At 54.4% G+C, this 17030-nt stretch overlaps 1 protein-coding gene across 8 annotated transcripts in view; it reads left to right on the plus strand.

The window, feature by feature from the left end:
- DNM2 (dynamin 2) overlaps positions 1-17030 on the plus strand; it is an 89686-nt gene that overhangs the window by 43607 nt on the left and 29049 nt on the right. For all 8 annotated transcript variants that reach the window (XM_042978173.1, XM_042978170.1, XM_042978172.1 and 5 more), the window contains exons 3-7: positions 975-1124; positions 2455-2658; positions 5227-5325; positions 10959-11119; positions 14127-14269. In XM_042978173.1, the coding sequence (XP_042834107.1) occupies positions 975-1124; positions 2455-2658; positions 5227-5325; positions 10959-11119; positions 14127-14269 (757 nt within the window). The remainder of the gene's footprint in view (positions 1-974; positions 1125-2454; positions 2659-5226; positions 5326-10958; positions 11120-14126; positions 14270-17030) is intronic.

Below are 17030 nucleotides of genomic sequence, written 5' to 3' on the forward strand. Positions count from 1 at the left end.
TGAAAATACGCACATCGGGAAAAGTCGAGGAATTGTACAGCGAACGCCTGTAGGCTCAGTACCTACACCTTAGGATGAACACATTTTATTCTTGCCTTATCCCGTGTCTGATGGGACCGCCGCTAACTGGTAGTCCCTTCCTTGTGGCCCCGCACCTCGGCATCAGTATGGCTTGTAGGTACCCTGGGCTCGCAAGGCATGAAGAGGCCTCCTGTGTCCACATGAGACCCTGCCCAGAAAGCGGTTCTCCTGAGCGGTTCACGTCTAGGTGGGGGACCCTGTGAACAGCCAGATGAGGAGAGACAGTGAGACGGGCTTTGGTGAGGCCACAGTGGTGTCTCCCTCTCCATACTGTGCCACATGCCTTGGGGAGGAAGGACAGATGGGTCCCATGGATGTGCGTCTGGGCTCTTGGCAAGCTGGAGAGTGCTGGCAGCTTCGACTCCTCTAGGACGGTGGCTTCTCTTTGACCCACAGCAAGGGAGGTTCTAACATCATGACTCTGGACCCAGTCTCACGTCTAACAGCAGAGCGGAAGCTTCATCACATGGGCACCCCCCGCGGTCTGGTGACGCATGCCGGCATTTCCTCTTCTGTTCATCAAAAAATCACAGATGCTGGTTACACCCACCTGTTGGTTTTTTTGTTTTGTTTTTCTTGGAGTTTGTCACGACGCGTGGTTTCACAAAATACTTCACAGAGAGTTTCCATCCCCCAGGGACAGAATCTTCACTGGTTTTGTTCCTTGAGGAACTCAAGGTCTGGTGGGAGACTCGGCCTGTAGAAGCGGGTCCCCCCCCCCCCCGTACTCACTGCGAGAACGACTCTGTTGTTCCCCAAATTCCTGGAGCACCTGTGACCAATGCCACGCTTTCCCTGCTTGATGAGACGCCTGTCCCAGAAGGCCATCTGCCCCCTACCCACAGCAAGACTGCTGCTCCCTCCCATTTTGAACTTCCTTCTTCCTTTTTCAGAATATGCCGAGTTTTTGCACTGTAAGTCCAAAAAGTTTACAGACTTTGATGAAGTCCGACAGGAGATCGAAGCGGAGACCGACAGGGTCACGGGGACCAACAAAGGCATCTCCCCAGTGCCCATCAACCTGCGGGTCTACTCGCCACACGGTAGGCAACACAGGCACAGACGCTCTGGGGCCTCAGAGGGAAGTCGGGTCCAAAGCACCCTGATGAAAAATGTAACCCCTTCCATGTTTCTTCACGCGCACACAGCCCTCTTGATCTCTGTCTTCCCGCTTTTTTGTTTATGTTTATTTTTGAGAGAGAGAGACAGAAAGAGCATGAGTGGAGGAGGGGCAGAGAGAGAGGGAGACACAATCCGAAGCAGGTTCCAGGCTCCAGGCTCTGAGCTAGCTGTCAGCACAGAGCCTGATGCGGGGTTCGAACTCACGAACCGTGAGATCATGACCTGAGCTGAAGTCAGCCACTTACTTACATGACTGAGCCACCCAGGTACCCCTGTTTTCCCACTTTTGACAGGGACATGGTTTCGAGGGATCAGTCGCAGCTGGGAAGACGGTTGGGGGTGGTGGTGACTGGGGCAAATTGCAGCCGTGCGCTCCTGGGAAAAGGGTGGCCTCAGCGTGGCTCCCAGGAGATGGGGGCCACAGAATGACTCCAGCCCAGGGGAGCCGGGGCTTCTGGAGCTTGCAGAGGAGCCAGAAAGCCAGTCTTCCCTGCAAAATGTTCTGAGTTTAAAAACTCTGCCGCCATGTACGACTGCCCTGGGGCGTGGATTTCTAACTCTGATGGCATTTGGGGAATATTCCAGCAGACTCTTAACTCCTCAGTATGAGTTCTTTGAGAGGAGTTTTTACATTTACTTATTTTTGGATAAATGATGCCTGTACATGGCTCAAAAATGACAAAAGCGTGTGTAGCGAAATCCCTCCCCGCCCTCAGTATTACAAATAGATGTTATGTTTTAATGCCTAAGTGGATAATTATGAATATGTATGCGTGTGTATCACACGTGTGTCTTTTACCACTTTTACTCAAATTGTAGCATAATATAAACTGCCACTTTTTTGTGCGGATACATCTCCCGAGGGTGTCTCTTACCCTCTTATCAGGGTAGCATCTTCTTGTTTTTTATGGTAAACGTTGGTAAACAACAGCCTTTGGTCATGGCTGAATTGATGGGCTGGGATTTATTTAGCCACTGAGAGCAATTCCAGCAAATGTCCCAATTTAAAACTGTATCACTACACTAGAGAGAGAGGCCGTCTGGAGGAGGGGTTCCTGGAAGAGGACCTACCTACCGGATCCGAGGGTGTAATCTGGTTGGAGGACAGGAGGGATCCTGTGGCTCAATTCCCACCCCCCCCCCGCCCCCCCCCCCCCCCCCGGCATTTGGAGAAGCGGGCTGGGTAGCTGTGGGGCTGTGCGAGCCTCCCCTCCTCTGTCTGATGACCTTCCCCTCTGGCTTCCCTATCAGTGTTGAACCTGACCCTCATCGACCTCCCGGGTATCACCAAGGTGCCCGTGGGGGACCAGCCCCCAGATATCGAGTACCAGATCAAGGACATGATCCTGCAGTTCATCAGCCGGGAGAGCAGTCTCATCCTCGCCGTCACCCCTGCCAACATGGACCTGGCCAACTCAGATGCCCTCAAGCTGGCCAAGGAGGTCGACCCCCAAGGTAACCGCTGAGCCCTACACCAGAAGTTCCCCTGCTGGGTGCCTGCGAGCATGGCAACTTGCCCCGCATCCTTGATTCCAAGTTGTTGGTATTCCCTTTGGCACATGACCCCTAGGAAAAGGCCCTTCTGGGATACAGCATCTCCCGTCGGGGCCAACAGTGCTAGAGGGCTGCCCCTGGGAGGCTCTTGGGTGGCATTTGGGCATTTCTCCGAGGCTTGGTCCCCTCTGTCAAAATGGCACCAGCGATCTAATGTGTAGCACTACTGAGTGCTGAGAGGATTGGAGAGTCCCTGTAACTGCTCAGGGGCCAGGCGGGGTGGGGGAGGGGGTATGAGGGTGATGAGCTAATGAAGCCCAGTGGGGCGATAGGGAGCAGCGGGGACTGTGGCATCTGTTGCCCGGGGCATTCCAGGTCAGACATGTCCATTTATTAAGTACATGTCCGTTAAGTACCTGCTCTGTGCCGGGCTCTGCTTTGGCCTTGGAAACCCTACAGGGGACAGAATGGACAGGGTCCCTGCCACTGGGGAGTTGACATTCCAGCAGGGGAGACAGAAGACAGCAAGGAAAGAAGCAAGTGGGACAGTTTCAGCCAGAAGTGGGCACCCAGAGGAAAATCAGGCCATTTGAGAGTAGCTGGGATGGGAGGGGGGTCAGAGGCCTCTGAAGATGAGAGGTTTCAGGCAAGACCAGAATGATGAACGACAGAAAGAGGCAGAACCCAGGAAAATGGACAGCGATGCCAGCTAGGCTAGGCACGATTTGAGCCTGGGGTGCCCAGGACACGACGCCAGTGTGGCCGGGGCAGAGCAAACCGAAGGGAGGACAGGTGGGGCAAGGGTGGGGTGGGACAGACCTTCCGTGGCCTTGGTGGCTGCCGTGGGCAGCTGGGTGTGCCCTGAGCGTGTTGAAGGTTGTGTGGAGTGGGACACACACTCAAATACATTTTGGAAAATGCCCTCCGACTGCCTCATTCCGTGGTTTGGAGGGAGTCGGGGACCAGGGAGGAGCTGGGGAAGGACAGGCTCTGGGGCTCCACTGCCTGGTTTCCAGCCCTGCTCAGGCCTGAGGGCGGCCGGGGAGGGCAGGCAGCTGACGGCCCTTTCGTGCACTGGAGTGGGAGCTCCTCAGAGTTGAGGGCTACGCGCTGAGACTCTTGGTCCCGCGAAGGACGTGCTGTGTCCCCGTGGTCATCCTGGGCAGGCACGCTCTCCCGGGAGAGGCCGCCCCTGCCCCCGGCCCTCCACGGCTTCCCTGTGCCCCGACTCCGGTCCCACGGAACGGAGCGTGGTTGTGACACATACCGCGGAGGCTTGACCGGGCAGTGAGAGAGTGGGGACAGGTACAGTTATGTGCCACTTGTGACCTTGATGCTGGCATTCTTCCTTGAAGAGAGCATTTTTCTGGCTTCGAAAGTATTCATAATTCATCACCGTTACCAACATGTCCACACTGTAAAATCTAGAACCTGAAAAGTGACCGCTCCCCTCCCGCTGCAGAGACACCAATGGCCACGGTTGGTAAATAACCTTTCAGAGTTTCTTCTTCTGTGGATACTCACGTTTTAAAAAACGGGGTGGTCTTTCCTGATTTTTTCCGTAACGTGTGTGCATGTTTCTCTGGTCTCATAGGGACACGTCTACGTGGCATCCACCGAATGGGCCACTCTTGCCCATTCTTTGTTCTTGAGCATTTGGGTCATTTCTGGTCTTTCATAAACAATCCTCCGGTGAAATCCGACATTTCCAATAGAGTCAGTGGGAGCCCCAGTCACATCCCTCTGCTGCACTCTGTCCGCCTCCCCCTTCCCTCCCTGGCAAGCCTTGTAGGTGTTCACGGCTGTGGCTGCTTTGCCCTCCAGAAAGGTGATGCCGGCTCAGAGGCTCAGAGGTTCACACTGCCGCATGTGAACGGGCAGGGGCCCCAGGGAGCGCACGGCTGTGCTCGCTGCCCCCCTCGGCACCCTCCGGAGGTCTCTCTGGGCCTCCCGCGCGTCACACGTGCCCACGTTCACGTCCACACACGCACTAGCACGGAGAGGATCCTTCCGCGCCAGCAGGGGCACTGATCTGTAGGCGTGTAGCTTTGCTAGGAGGGTTCCCTTGTCTAGGTGACCCAGAGACAGGAGGAATTCGATGGGGGTGGTTCCCAGAGTGGAATTTTGGCCTTCAGGTGAAAGGTAACCCTAGAAACAGTCGCCGTGGGTTTGCGTATCATGTTGGGACTTGGCAGGTGACTCGGCACAGCGTGGAGACTGACCTGGGATTTGGGTTTCCGTGAGGTTTCCCCGGCACTACAGCAGCAAGACGCTGTCGCAGATCATGGGAATGACCGTGACGGTGGCCAGTATTTACTGATAGAACATGTGTCACAAGCCACGTTGATCTTCATGGACACCCGACTGGGATCGGTGTGGCTGTTGTCTTCTCTTGACATGAGGGAAACTGGGGTCCAGGCAGGGGACGTTATGGCTCGTCCCAGGTCTCACAGCCTAGAAGTGGGGACCCCCAGGCTGCCAGCCCGGACTCCTTTCTCACGGCGACCTCTGACCTCTGGGTTCTTTCAGGCCTGCGGACCATTGGCGTCATCACCAAGCTCGACCTGATGGATGAAGGCACTGACGCCAGGGACGTCCTGGAAAACAAGTTGCTCCCCTTGAGAAGAGGTGCGGCTGGGCAGGGAGCCGGGGGCCAAGGGGCAGAGCGGCTGGATGTATGTTCCGGTGATATTTGTTTTTGTCCTTATCGTTACCGAAACCTGGGCAGATGCCAGGAAGTACGCACAGATAAACACTCAGCATTGCCTGCTTCCCCAGCGCCCAGAGTAACTGCTTTTCCATTTCAGTACAAACCCTTCTGTCTTCACGCCTCCATGTACATATCTTTTTCCTCTGACGTGTATACGTTCACTTTTAACACCTGCTCACTTGGGGGACATAAACAAGCCTACAGGAAAAGAAAACCAAAGTCATCCACAGCCCGGCCTCTCCCACTAGTTCTTACTTTGTGGCTCTCCTCCCAAAAAGTTCCTCAGGATTCATAATTTCTATTAATTTTCATGCTTGCTTTCTGAGCACTTTTTTAACCTTTTTTTTTTTAATGTTTTTTTTTTTTAACGTTTTTTTAATTTATTTTTGAGACAGAGAGAGACAGAGCATGAGCAGGGGAGGGGCAGAGAGAGAGGGAAACACAGAATCTGAAACAGGCTCCAGGCTCTGAGCCATCAGCACAGAGCCCGACGCGGGGCTCGAACTCACGGACTGCGAGATCATGACCTGAGCCGAAGTCGGACGCTTAACCGACCGAGCCACCCAGGCGCCCCTTAATGTTTATTTTTGAGAAAGAGAGAGAGAGAATGGAGGAGGGGCAGAGAGAGAGGGAGACACAGAATCCAAAGCAGGCTCCAGGCTCTGAGCTGTCAGCACAGAGCCCGACATGGGGTTTGAACCCACAAATCATGAGATCATGACACCTGAGCCGATGTCGGATGCCCGACCAACTGAGCCACCCGGGTGCCCCTATTAGGAATAGTTTTCTAAAGGAAATTTTATTTTATTATTATTATTTTTTTAAATTTGTTTTTAATGTTTATTTTTGAGAGAGAGAGAGTGAGAGAGACAGAGCATGAACCAGGGGAGGAGCAGAGAGAGAGGGAGACACAGAATCCGAAGCAGGCTCCAGTCTCCGAGCTGTCAGCACAGAGCCCGATGCGGGGCTCAAACTCACAGACTACGAGATCATGACCCGAACCGAAGTCGGGCTCTTAACCGACTGAGCCACCCAGACGCCCCTTATTATTATTTTTTAGAAAGAATATGAACGGGGGAGAAGGGCAGAGAGGGAGAGAGAGAAAGAGAGAATTTCAAGCAAGCTCCACACTCAGGGTGGACTTTATCCCAAGACCCTGAGATCATGACCTGAGCCAAAATCAAGAGCCAGACGCTCAACTGACGGAGCCACCTAGGCGCCCTTCTATTATGAACACTTTTGTTATGATGTTTATTTAGTTTAGAAAGAGTACGCATGAGCAGGGGAGGGGCAGAGAGAGAGGGAGACAGAGGATCCAAAGACGGCTCCGCGCTGACACCACAGAGCTCGATGCAGGGCTCAAACTCACAAACCAGGAGATCATGACGTGAGCCGAAGTCAGATGTTTAACCGACTGAGCCACCCAGGTGCCCTTATTATGAACATTTTTAAAAACCTTCTCGAAAGTAGGGAGAGAAGTACGAGGAGCCCCCATGGACCCAGGCTCGGTGGTTACCAACACGGCTAATTTCGATCTCTGAATGTCCCCTGATTTGCTTGCTGGGAGGATTATGAAGCAAATCCTTGGCATCCTATCATTTTACACACAAATACCTGAGTTCTGGTCAAACAGCTCCCCCACCAGCCCCTTTGTGTCTCCTATGCTGTTTTTTGTTTTTGTTTTTGTTTTGTTTTTTTGTGGATGGAAGAAACCAGATCATGTTCCACACTTGGGATTGGGCCAGTTGTAGTTCCCTATAAACTGGTAATTAAATCGAGATGGAGGCCTGATAAGGTTTGGGTTTACGATCAAGTTCAGATCTTCTGACAGGAGCAGCCTAAATATTTTTATTTTCAAAAAATGAGAATAGCCAGGTCACCTCGATGGCTCAGTCAGTTAAGCGTTTGACTCTTGATTTTGTCTCGGGTCATGATTGTATGGTTTGCGAGATGGAACCCTGCCTCGGGCTCTGCACTGACACCGAAAAGCCTGCTTGGGATCCTCACCCTCCCTCTCTCCGCCCCTCCCCCGCTCAGGTATGCTTGTGAGCTCGCGCTCTCTCTCTCTCTCTCTCTCTCTCTTTCAAACAAACAAACTTATTAAGTGTCTCTTATGTGCCCAGTGCTCTTCATGTACACCAGCCCATTGAATCCTGGTAACAGTCCCAACAAGGTGGCTCTGTTCCCACCCCCATTTTATAGATGAATAAACTGAGGCACAGAGAAGCTAAATCCCTTGCTCCCGCTCTCAAAAACTAGGAAGTGACAGAGCTGCTCTTGAATGCCAGCTCTCCAGTGTCATGCCACTTTGCGACCTACTTTTCCATTTCACTTAGCAGAAGAGCAGGGCATTGCCCCGTGACAGGCGACTGTCAAGGGTCCTTCCTCAAAGCGACTTCCGAGGGTCCAGTGGAATCCATTCTAGGAGGATGTGTGGGCTGTTACTCAATCCCTGTTTGTTAGGTTATTCCTGTTTTTCACTGTGGCATGTTGTTGAGTGTCCATCTAGGCTTTTAGTTGGTGGTGGTGTTTGGTTATATATATATTTTTTTAATGTTTATGTGTTTTTGGGAGAGAGCATGAGCCGGGGAGGGACAGAGAGAGAGGGGGACACAGAATCCGAAGCAGGCTCCAGGCTCTGAGCTGTCAGCACAAAGCCCGACACGGGGTTCGAACTCATACACTGTGAGATCGTGACCTGAGCCGAAGTCGGATGCTTAACGGACTGAGCCACCCAGGTGCCCCAATATTTATTTATTTTTGACAGAGAGAGAGAAACAGTGCGTGCACTAGAGGGGGAGGGGCAGAAAGAGAACGGGGCAGAGGATCTGAAACAGGCTCCGTGCTGACAGCAGAGAGCCCGATTCGGGGCTTGAACCTATGAACCGTGAAATCATGACCTGAACTGGAGTCGGACACTTAACAACTGAGCCACCCAGGTGCTGCTAAGCCGTTGTTTTCTTAATTGCTTCCGTCTTGTGCCCCATTCCTTCCCTCCGGGATCTGCTGTCAGCTGTAGGCACCTAGGGGCATGTTGGTGTTGCCAGGACCATGTAGATCTTTTCTTTTGCCCCTAGGCATTCCCTCTTCCATATCTGGGATAGGCATGGGGAAAACCTGGTTTCCACCTGCCCCCAGCCCTGCTGAGACATTGAGTGATGAGAGGGGCCCCCAGGGGAGGCTGGAACGTGGTCAGGGCAGAACCCAAACACCCATTTAGCTGCCAGGATCCCGAGCTGAAGAGTGAGTCACTGTTGGAGGCTGAGGAAGGAAGGATTGGTGCTGAAGCCCGAAGAGGACCCCACGTGTCCTCACACCCTCTGCCATCCCTCCCCCAGCCCCCTGACCGCGTGCTCATTCTGCACACACTAGGCCTAAATCTTGGTCCCCGAAGGATGCTACCTGGGCTCAGCATTGCCGCTGGGGGGGGCCAGGTGACACAGACCTCCTCAGCTTCCTTTCTCCCCACTCACTGCTGTCTGCATCTGCCCTCTGCCTTCCTGTCTGTGTCCAAGAAGGTGAGCCCTTCCTCTCCCGGCTCTGTCTGCCTGCTCCCGACTTGTACCCGCAGCCTCCCTCCCTCGGTGTTCCCCTCTTGTCCCGTGGCCTTTCGAGTCTCTCGAGCTGCCACCTCCTCCTTGGCTTCCCAAAGACTCGGAACTCTCGCACCTTCGGGAACCAAAATCCAAGCCAGACCACTGTCTCTGCTCCGCGCGGTTGGCATGTTTGCTGTCGTGTGGATGATAGCGAGCTTGGGCTTCCCACAGGTCTGGGTTCACCCTCTTGATTCTCCGGCTGCCCCACTCCGTGACCTCCCCTTGGTCACTTCCGCTCATCTGTAAAACGGACATAGTGACATACGCGGACAGGATGAAAAGTAATTGGGCCTGCACGAGACTGGGCGGGAATAAGGGCAGGCAGGCAGGCACCACTCCCCTCCCCCCAAGGGAGACCGTCAACGCCTGCTGCTAAGCAGGGGGGGATGTACGTATGTGTGCACCTGTCCCCAGTCCACCTCTCCGACTCTGGTTATGTCAGCAGTCGTGAATGACAGTCCCCGCGTCTGCTTTGTTGAGCACCTACCATGGGTCAGCCACGAGGCTGAGTTCTTAGTGTCCTGTGACATCCACTCACCCACCCTGCTGGTGTGCTGAGTGCCTCGCGTCCCCACGCGGGGACCCGAGACTGTTCTGGCTTTTTGAACACCATCCCCTTTCTCTTCATGTCCGAACGTGGCAGATCTTCTCTTCATGCTAGCATCTTTGTGGTACACATTGTCTCCCATGTGTGTTTCCCATGTGTGAAGAATTCCGAAATGGTACTGAAAGCCGCCTGTGAAGGAGAAGGTCTCCCAGCCCTTCCTGCACGTCCCATTTCTCACGTGGTCACGGTTACCATTTTCTTTGTGTCTTGGCTCAGAAAATTTTAACCCGAATAGAGTCATCTCTGAAAACCACCCGTGTTCTCTTCCAGTTTCAAGATCTGTGATCCCTTGAGGATTAGGTTCGGTAGGCACCCAGCTTGGGTTTTTGCGTGTCTTTTTTTAATGTGTTTTTTTGTTGTTGTTTTTTTTTTTTTGAGAAAAAGCACATACGTGTGCACGAGCTGAGGAGGAAGAGAGAGAGAATCCCAAGGAGGCTCCGTGCTGTCAGCGTAGAGCCCAGCACGGGGCTCATACCCGCAAACTGTGACCTGAGCCAAAATCAAAAGTTGGACGCTTAACCGATTGAGTCACCCAGGCGCCCCCACAACTAACTTTGTTCCTTTGCTGGCCGTGGCCGTTGAGTGATCCACCTTCCTCCCGTTGGCTCTGAGGAATTAGCCATTAGTTCCCACCTGCCCTTCATGTGGTTTTGGACTGTTTTCTTTTCTGTTCCATTCATCTCTCCAGGCGTACATGCCCCAATGTACCCAACCTTTTCAAACGTAACAGGTTTTAATACCAGGCAAGATGAGGTATTCCTAACTCGGCCTTATTTTTGAAGTGGTTTTCTTACTTGTCTTTATTAAAAAAAAAAAAAAAATTTTTTTTTTTAGTGTTTATTTACTTTTGAGAGAGAGAGACAGAGAGCATGAGCAGGGGAGGGGCAGAGAGACGAGGAGACACAGAATCCGAAGCAGGCTCTAGGGTCCGAGCCGTCAGCACAGAGCCCGGTGCGGGGCTCAAACTCACGGACCGCGAGATCGTGACCTGAGCCGAAATCGGATGCTTAACTGACTGAGCCACCCGGGCGCCCCTTCTCACTTGTCTTTAAAACACAGTTTGTGGGTTTCGTCTTCTCCAAAGCTTTTCTCCGTCCCCCGCCTCACATCAGGCCGGGCGTCACCCCTCTCCTGCAGATACTTCTGTTGCTTTCCAGGACCGCACTCTGCGTTTGTGTTCTCCCAGTTTCTGAGTAATGAGTGGGGCTTGCGGCCCAGTCCGCGAGTGACCTGTGGGACAGGGTCCCTGTCTGTGCCTGCACCTGGCCCAGCCCCGTTCCTGGTCCGCGGTGGGCATCCCGGGCACCTCGGCTCACCTGGCACGGCCCCTGCCCCTCTCCTCCCGCAGGCTACATCGGTGTGGTGAACCGCAGCCAGAAGGACATTGAGGGCAAGAAGGACATCCGCACGGCACTGGCGGCCGAGAGGAAGTTCTTCCTCTCCCACCCAGCCTACCGGCACATGGCTGACCGCATGGGCACCCCACACCTGCAGAAGACCCTGAACCAGGTACAGCCGGGATTTTGTGCAGGTGCAGTCCACAGTGATGCTGGCCTCGGTCTAGAGCCGGCGCGCGTTTTAGCAAAATGAGTTCAGTCCACATCTGATTCGGGGCCTGGTGGAGAGTGGGTATGCAGTAAGCGGGTCGTGGCACTGTTCCTGTCACGGTTACTGTTCCTGTTATTTTAATTACCGTTGTAATGATCTAGTCACGTACCCAGAAGTTTGCGTACGTTACAAACGCCTGGCCGGCACTGAGGCAGGGTGGCCAGGAGTGCTGGACGGGACCTCGTCGGGAGCGCTGTAGAGCCTGACCTTCTTGGGTCCGAAGCCCACCCCAGTCTCTGACTGGGTGGCCCAGCCTCTCTGAGCCTCTGGCGTCCGTTCGTCAGTTGGGAACCATCACCGTCCCTGCCCCCCAGGGCTGCGGCGTCCGCTAAGTGCTCAGTGCGTGCGTTGCGTGAAACACAGCAGGTACCAGGTGCTGGCCGCTCCAGTATTGCATTTTCTACCGCTGTCTTGTTTTTCTACACGGAATGCATTCATAGGGTTTATGAACAACGCAGGTATCGATACACGTGCGGCGAGGTGCCCCCTTCTGCCCCTTCCTTCCACCTCCGGGGCCCCACAGTTGGTACTGCCTGCGTTTCTTTCTGTCCATAGAAGCGAAAAGGACTTCCCAGAATCACTGCTCTCCCTTTCTTACCGTAAATGACGCCATGCGCCTCCCACCCTCCCCCCGCCCCTTGCTTTTGAGGATTTTTTGCTCAGCAGTATCTCCTGGAGTGCTGGCTGTGCAGAAAAGAACCCTTCCTCACTCCTTTTCGCAGCTGCATACTGGTCTCTGAATGCAGTCTGTTCAGCCGTCTCTTTTTGGAGACTGACTCCATCTTGTCGTCTTCCTGGTGCATAGAGGCCGCCGCTAGTAACATGTTAATGACCTCATCTTGTGCCCCTGTCGACTTCTCTGGAGAGGAAAGTCCCTGATGGGGGATTGCGGAGTCTCACTGTCACAGACGCTGCTGCCTGTCCTCAGGGTCTGTCCTGGTTTGCCCATCCAGGGTGGCGAGACCTTCCCCTTTGAGACTTTGTGGCAGCTTCCTGGAAGGTGGCATCAGAGCAACAGTGAATCGTTTCTTCGCGTATGCAGTGGTGACACAAGAGCAGGGCTCTGTCCTCGGGGAAGACATTTTTCTAATGGGGGGCGGGGGGGGCGGGGAACAGATTCGGAACAAGTCACCAGATGAATGCACAATCAGGTATTAGGTAGCAACCGGGCCATGAAAAGCTGGCGCAGGACAGGAAGGCAGAGAAGGCAGCTCAGGGGCAAAGAGGAAAGTGTCCTGTGGGAGGGGCCCTCCAGGAAAGGAAGCAGTGGGCCTGGGCAGAGGGCTGTGGGAGAGGAAAGGAAGTAAAACCCCCTTGCAGGTGGCAGGGGCCTCCTGTGGGAGCCGGCACGGGGCCCGGCTGACCTCCTGGGATGCGGCTCTGCATCGGGGCACTTCTTGGGAGCTGTGGCCCCCCTGTCCCCTGTTTTCCCTGTGAACGAAACGGGGCCGCTCTCGTGCTCTAAGACGCGATCGGACACCAGAGGGAAGGTCTGCGGGGCGTGTGGCTCAGATCCCCACCCCAGAAGGCATGCAGGCCCCACAGGGGGTCTGGGACACTGCCCCTGGCCACAGAGGGTGTCAGAGGGACTGTCAGAATCCTGCCACAGAATGTGCTGAGCTGGAGCCTCAGGCTCCCTCACACCTTTTTTCAAGCTTGAGGGATACTCTAAATTCTTGTCTGGTGTAGGACAGATGACGGCAAAATGCTTCTTTCCGCTTTTAGTGTACTAGCTGCTTTTATGGCTTTTTGTTTTGTTCCCTCCCTCTCTGTCTCTCTTTTCTCTCTTTTATTATAGTTAAAAGAAAAAAAAAGTCCCACAGCCCAAATATAGTGAATATCTCATTTCTTCCCATCTGGTGGTGGGTCCCTTCCTGGGAGTTGGCCAGTGTCACCACTAAGTGGGCTTCCTTCTAGAGACACTCAGGGCCTGGAGAGGCCACTGTGTCTGTGTCTTCCTCCCCTCCCTCCCCACTCCCCCTCCTCCTTCCTGTCCCTCCTCCCTGCTCCCTCCCCTTCCTCCCTGTCCTTCTCCAGCTCCCTCCTCTCCCTCCTCCCACCTCCCTGCTCCTCCCTGTCCCTCTCCCCCTCCCCTCCCCTCCCCCTCCCCCCTTCTTTGCCTTCCCTTCCCTTTGTTTCTTTTGACACCTGAACAACCTTGTATTTGTGTGCCGTGTACCATTCTCCCTTACTTTTTCTCTCCCCACCCATCCTGAGGCTCGTTCTCTAACCTCATCTGCCGTGCCGCTTCCTTTTACAATTTGCGACTGCTTAAATCCACGTGATTCGGAAGCAGAACAGGAGAGAAGGGGCCGCAGAGGTGTCCCCTTCCCACCCGCCTGCCCCACTCCGGCCTTTCTTCCACATTTGTTTCCTGTGATGCTTCCTTCTCTCTGTCCACGCGACTAAAAATATGTTCTTACTTTCTCCCTGTCTTTCACAGAAGGGAGCACACATCCTGCATCCGTTCTGTGCCTTCCCTGGGGAGCTGTTTCTGCCTTAGGCTTTGGGGCCTGTTCCTGTGTCTGTACAGCTGCCCGTTGTCCTGGGGCCCGCTGGCCAGTCCTCCAGGACGTGGGTCCACTGGCGGCCCCCTGGGCCTCTCCCCGGAGCACCCGTGGGAGGCTGTTCTGGGTCAGCACGCGGTGTGCCGTGTGGCCCGGAAACCCTGGTTATCTGCCCGGCGCAGGCCCAGGGGGCTGCTCACGGCGTCCCGCTGCTGGGGGCGGCACGTGTCCCCTCTCCTGGTCCCGTGCACAGGTGTGACTCCTGTTGCTTCCTCTCGAGGCCGGGGGGGGTGCGCCAGGTGCAGGGGGCCATCTCGTCCTCAGCCCCCTGCCAGTGCAACAGGCCTGCCCCTTCCCAGCATCCTGCCTGTGCTGACCTCTGGCCTCTCTCTGTCCCATAGCAACTGACCAACCACATCCGGGAGTCCCTGCCAGCCCTGCGGAGCAAGCTGCAGAGCCAGCTGCTGTCCCTGGAGAAGGAGGTGGAGGAGTACAAGAACTTCCGGCCCGATGACCCCACTCGCAAAACCAAAGCCTTGCTGCAGTACGTGTCTCCCACCCTCTGCCTGGCTCGCCGGGGCCTCTGGCCGGCCGCGGGGTCCTGGGTCTGGGCTGGGTGCCGATCCTCATCCATCCGTCCATCCATCCATTCACTTAGCAGACATCCTTGGGGAGCCTCCTGTGTGCCAGGCCCTGTCCTGAGCACTGGAGCTGCCACAGTGGGTGGGGCAGCCAGCCAGCCCTGCCCCCACATGCTCAGAAAGCAGGGAGGGAAGGGATGGGACCGAAAATGAGTAAATAAGAAAACGAATATTGTGTTAAATGGTGAAATATTATTGTCGGGAAGAGGCTGGGGTGCCAGGATGGGCGTGGGGTTGCCATTTAAAATAGAGTGGTCTAGGGGCACCTGGGTGGCTCAGTCGGTTGAGCGTCCGACTTCGGCTAGGGTCATGATCTCGCGGTTCGTGAGTTCGAGCCCCACATCGGGCTCTGTGCTGACAGCTCGGAGCCTGGAGCTCACTTCGGATTCTGTGTCTCCTTCTCTCTCTGCCCCTCCCCTGCTCATGCTCTGTCTCTCTCTCTGTCTCAAAAATAAATAAAACATTAAAAAAAAATTTTTTTAAATAGAATGGTCTAGAGGGCTGCCCTGAGACAGTGAGAGTCAGGCAAAGACCTGAAGAGGTCAGGGGTGGGGCCTGGAGGTGCAAAGGTCCTGAGGCAGGACAGCACCCTGCAGTGTTGGAGGAAGCTATGTGGCAGAACAGAACGAGTGAGAGGAGAGTGTGTAGGAGGTGTAGAGTGGAGGAGGGGAGAGCAGGGAAGGGACAGAGCAGAGAGCATTCAGGTCTTTGTGGGCCACAGGGAGGAATCAGACTTTTGCTGTCAGGTGGGAGCCAGGGAGGGTTCTGAGCATAGGAGGGACGGCCTGATTCAGGTGTTGACAGGCGCCCTCTGGTGGCTGTGGGGAGGACAGACATGGGGGAACAGGGTTGGGAGCCTGGCCCTGTGCCAGCTTTTTATGCTCTGTCTCTTGGAATTCTCACCCTGACCCTGAGCGGATGCCCACTGGCCCAGCTCAGAGCTGATGGGGACTCTTTGAAGCCACCCAGCTGTGAGGTGGGGCGAGGGTTGGTGTGCCCCACAATACCAGGTTCTCTCTCGAGGCTTCTCCTGCCTCCGTACTCCCGGTTTCTGGCCTGCAAGGAACCCTGGGCGCTTAGTTAGAGTGGGATTCAGAAATTCCCTGGCAGCTCATGAGGCAGAGGGTCCCACACGTATGACTCCTCCCACAGACACACCAGAGGAACACCACCCATAGTGGCCACATCCTAACCCTGATGTCCCCCCATCCTCTGCCACGCAGCACTGCATGGTGGGTTCAGGGGTGAGAATGCTTTGATGCTCAGACTTAACGCTGTTCATCTCTTGGGGGACAAAAGCTTCTTGGGATCTGAGACATCCTGCGCCTGCCCCCCTGCCAGGTGTTCGGGGAGAACCCATTCATCAGCGGCCAGGCCCGGCCTCTCACCGGCACCAGCCGGACTCGCCCACGAGAACTGGACATCTCTTCGCCAGCAAACTGGGCTTGGGCCAGTAGAGGCCAGTAGAGGCCGGTCCCTTGACCACAGTAGCTCCTGTTCAGGGCAGACTGTGCGCAGTACTGGAGATCAAGAGTTTGGGGGGCGGGAATGATTAAGACAGATGGTGCCAGAGGCTGGGAAAGCAACTAGAAATGCTAAGGAAAACCAAACACTAATAAATACTTGACTTCCCTGCTGCACACGTGATCACAGGGCTCATTGGCAACACTCAGAGACTTTTGTAAGGGTTGGGCCGGGTTCCCAGGGCCCATGTGTGGTATTAACATATTTCATCAACCACTTCAGTGCTTTATTTTTATTACTACTTTCTTTTTTAATGTTTATTTCTTTGTATGAGAGAGAGCATAAGCTGGGGAGGGACAGAGAGAAGGGGGGACAGAGAATCGGAAGCAGGCTCTACGCTCTCCTAGCTGTCAGCACAGAGCCCGATGCGGGCTTGAACCCACAAACCATGAGATCATGACCTGAGCCTAAATCGGACGCTTAACCTACTGAGCCACCCAGGTGCCCCTTATGGGAGCACTTTAAAAAAAACAAAACGGGCGCCTGGGTGGCGCAGTCGGTTAAGCGTCCGACTTCAGCTCAGGTCACGATCTCACAGTCCGTGAGTTCGAGCCCCGCGTCGGGCTCTGGGCTGATGGCTCAGAGCCTGGAGCCTGCTTCTGGTTCTGTGTCTCCCTCTCTCTCTGCCCCTCCCCCGTTCATGCTCTGTCTCTCTCTGTCTCAAAAATAAATAAAACGTTAAAAAATAAATAAATAAATAAATAATAATAAAAAAATAAACAAAACAAAACAGGGGTGCCTGGGTGGCTCAGTTGGTTGAGCCTCCGACTTCAGCTCAAGTCATGATCTTGCAGTTTGTGGGTTCAAGCCCCGTGTCGGGCTCTTGTGCTGACAGCTCAGAGCCTGAAGCCTGCTTTGGATTCTGTGTCTCCCTCTCTCTCTGCCCCTCCTCGCCTCACGCTCTGTCTCTCTCGCTTTCAAAAATAAATAAATATGTAAAAAAATTAAAACATTTTAACTTTTCTGAACTCAGAAGCTTTAGGTGAATTACCACTAATTGGCTGCATTCTTTCTTTTTTGTGGGGGTACCAATGAATAGTGCTGCTTAGGATTGGTGATTCCTTGGAGTAGATAAAAAATCGAGGGGCGCCTGGGTGGCTCAGTCGGTTAAGCGTCCGACTTCAGCTCAGGTCATGACCT

This window comes from Panthera tigris, chromosome A2 (assembly GCF_018350195.1).
Source record: "Panthera tigris isolate Pti1 chromosome A2, P.tigris_Pti1_mat1.1, whole genome shotgun sequence".
Lineage (NCBI taxonomy): Eukaryota > Metazoa > Chordata > Mammalia > Carnivora > Felidae > Panthera > Panthera tigris.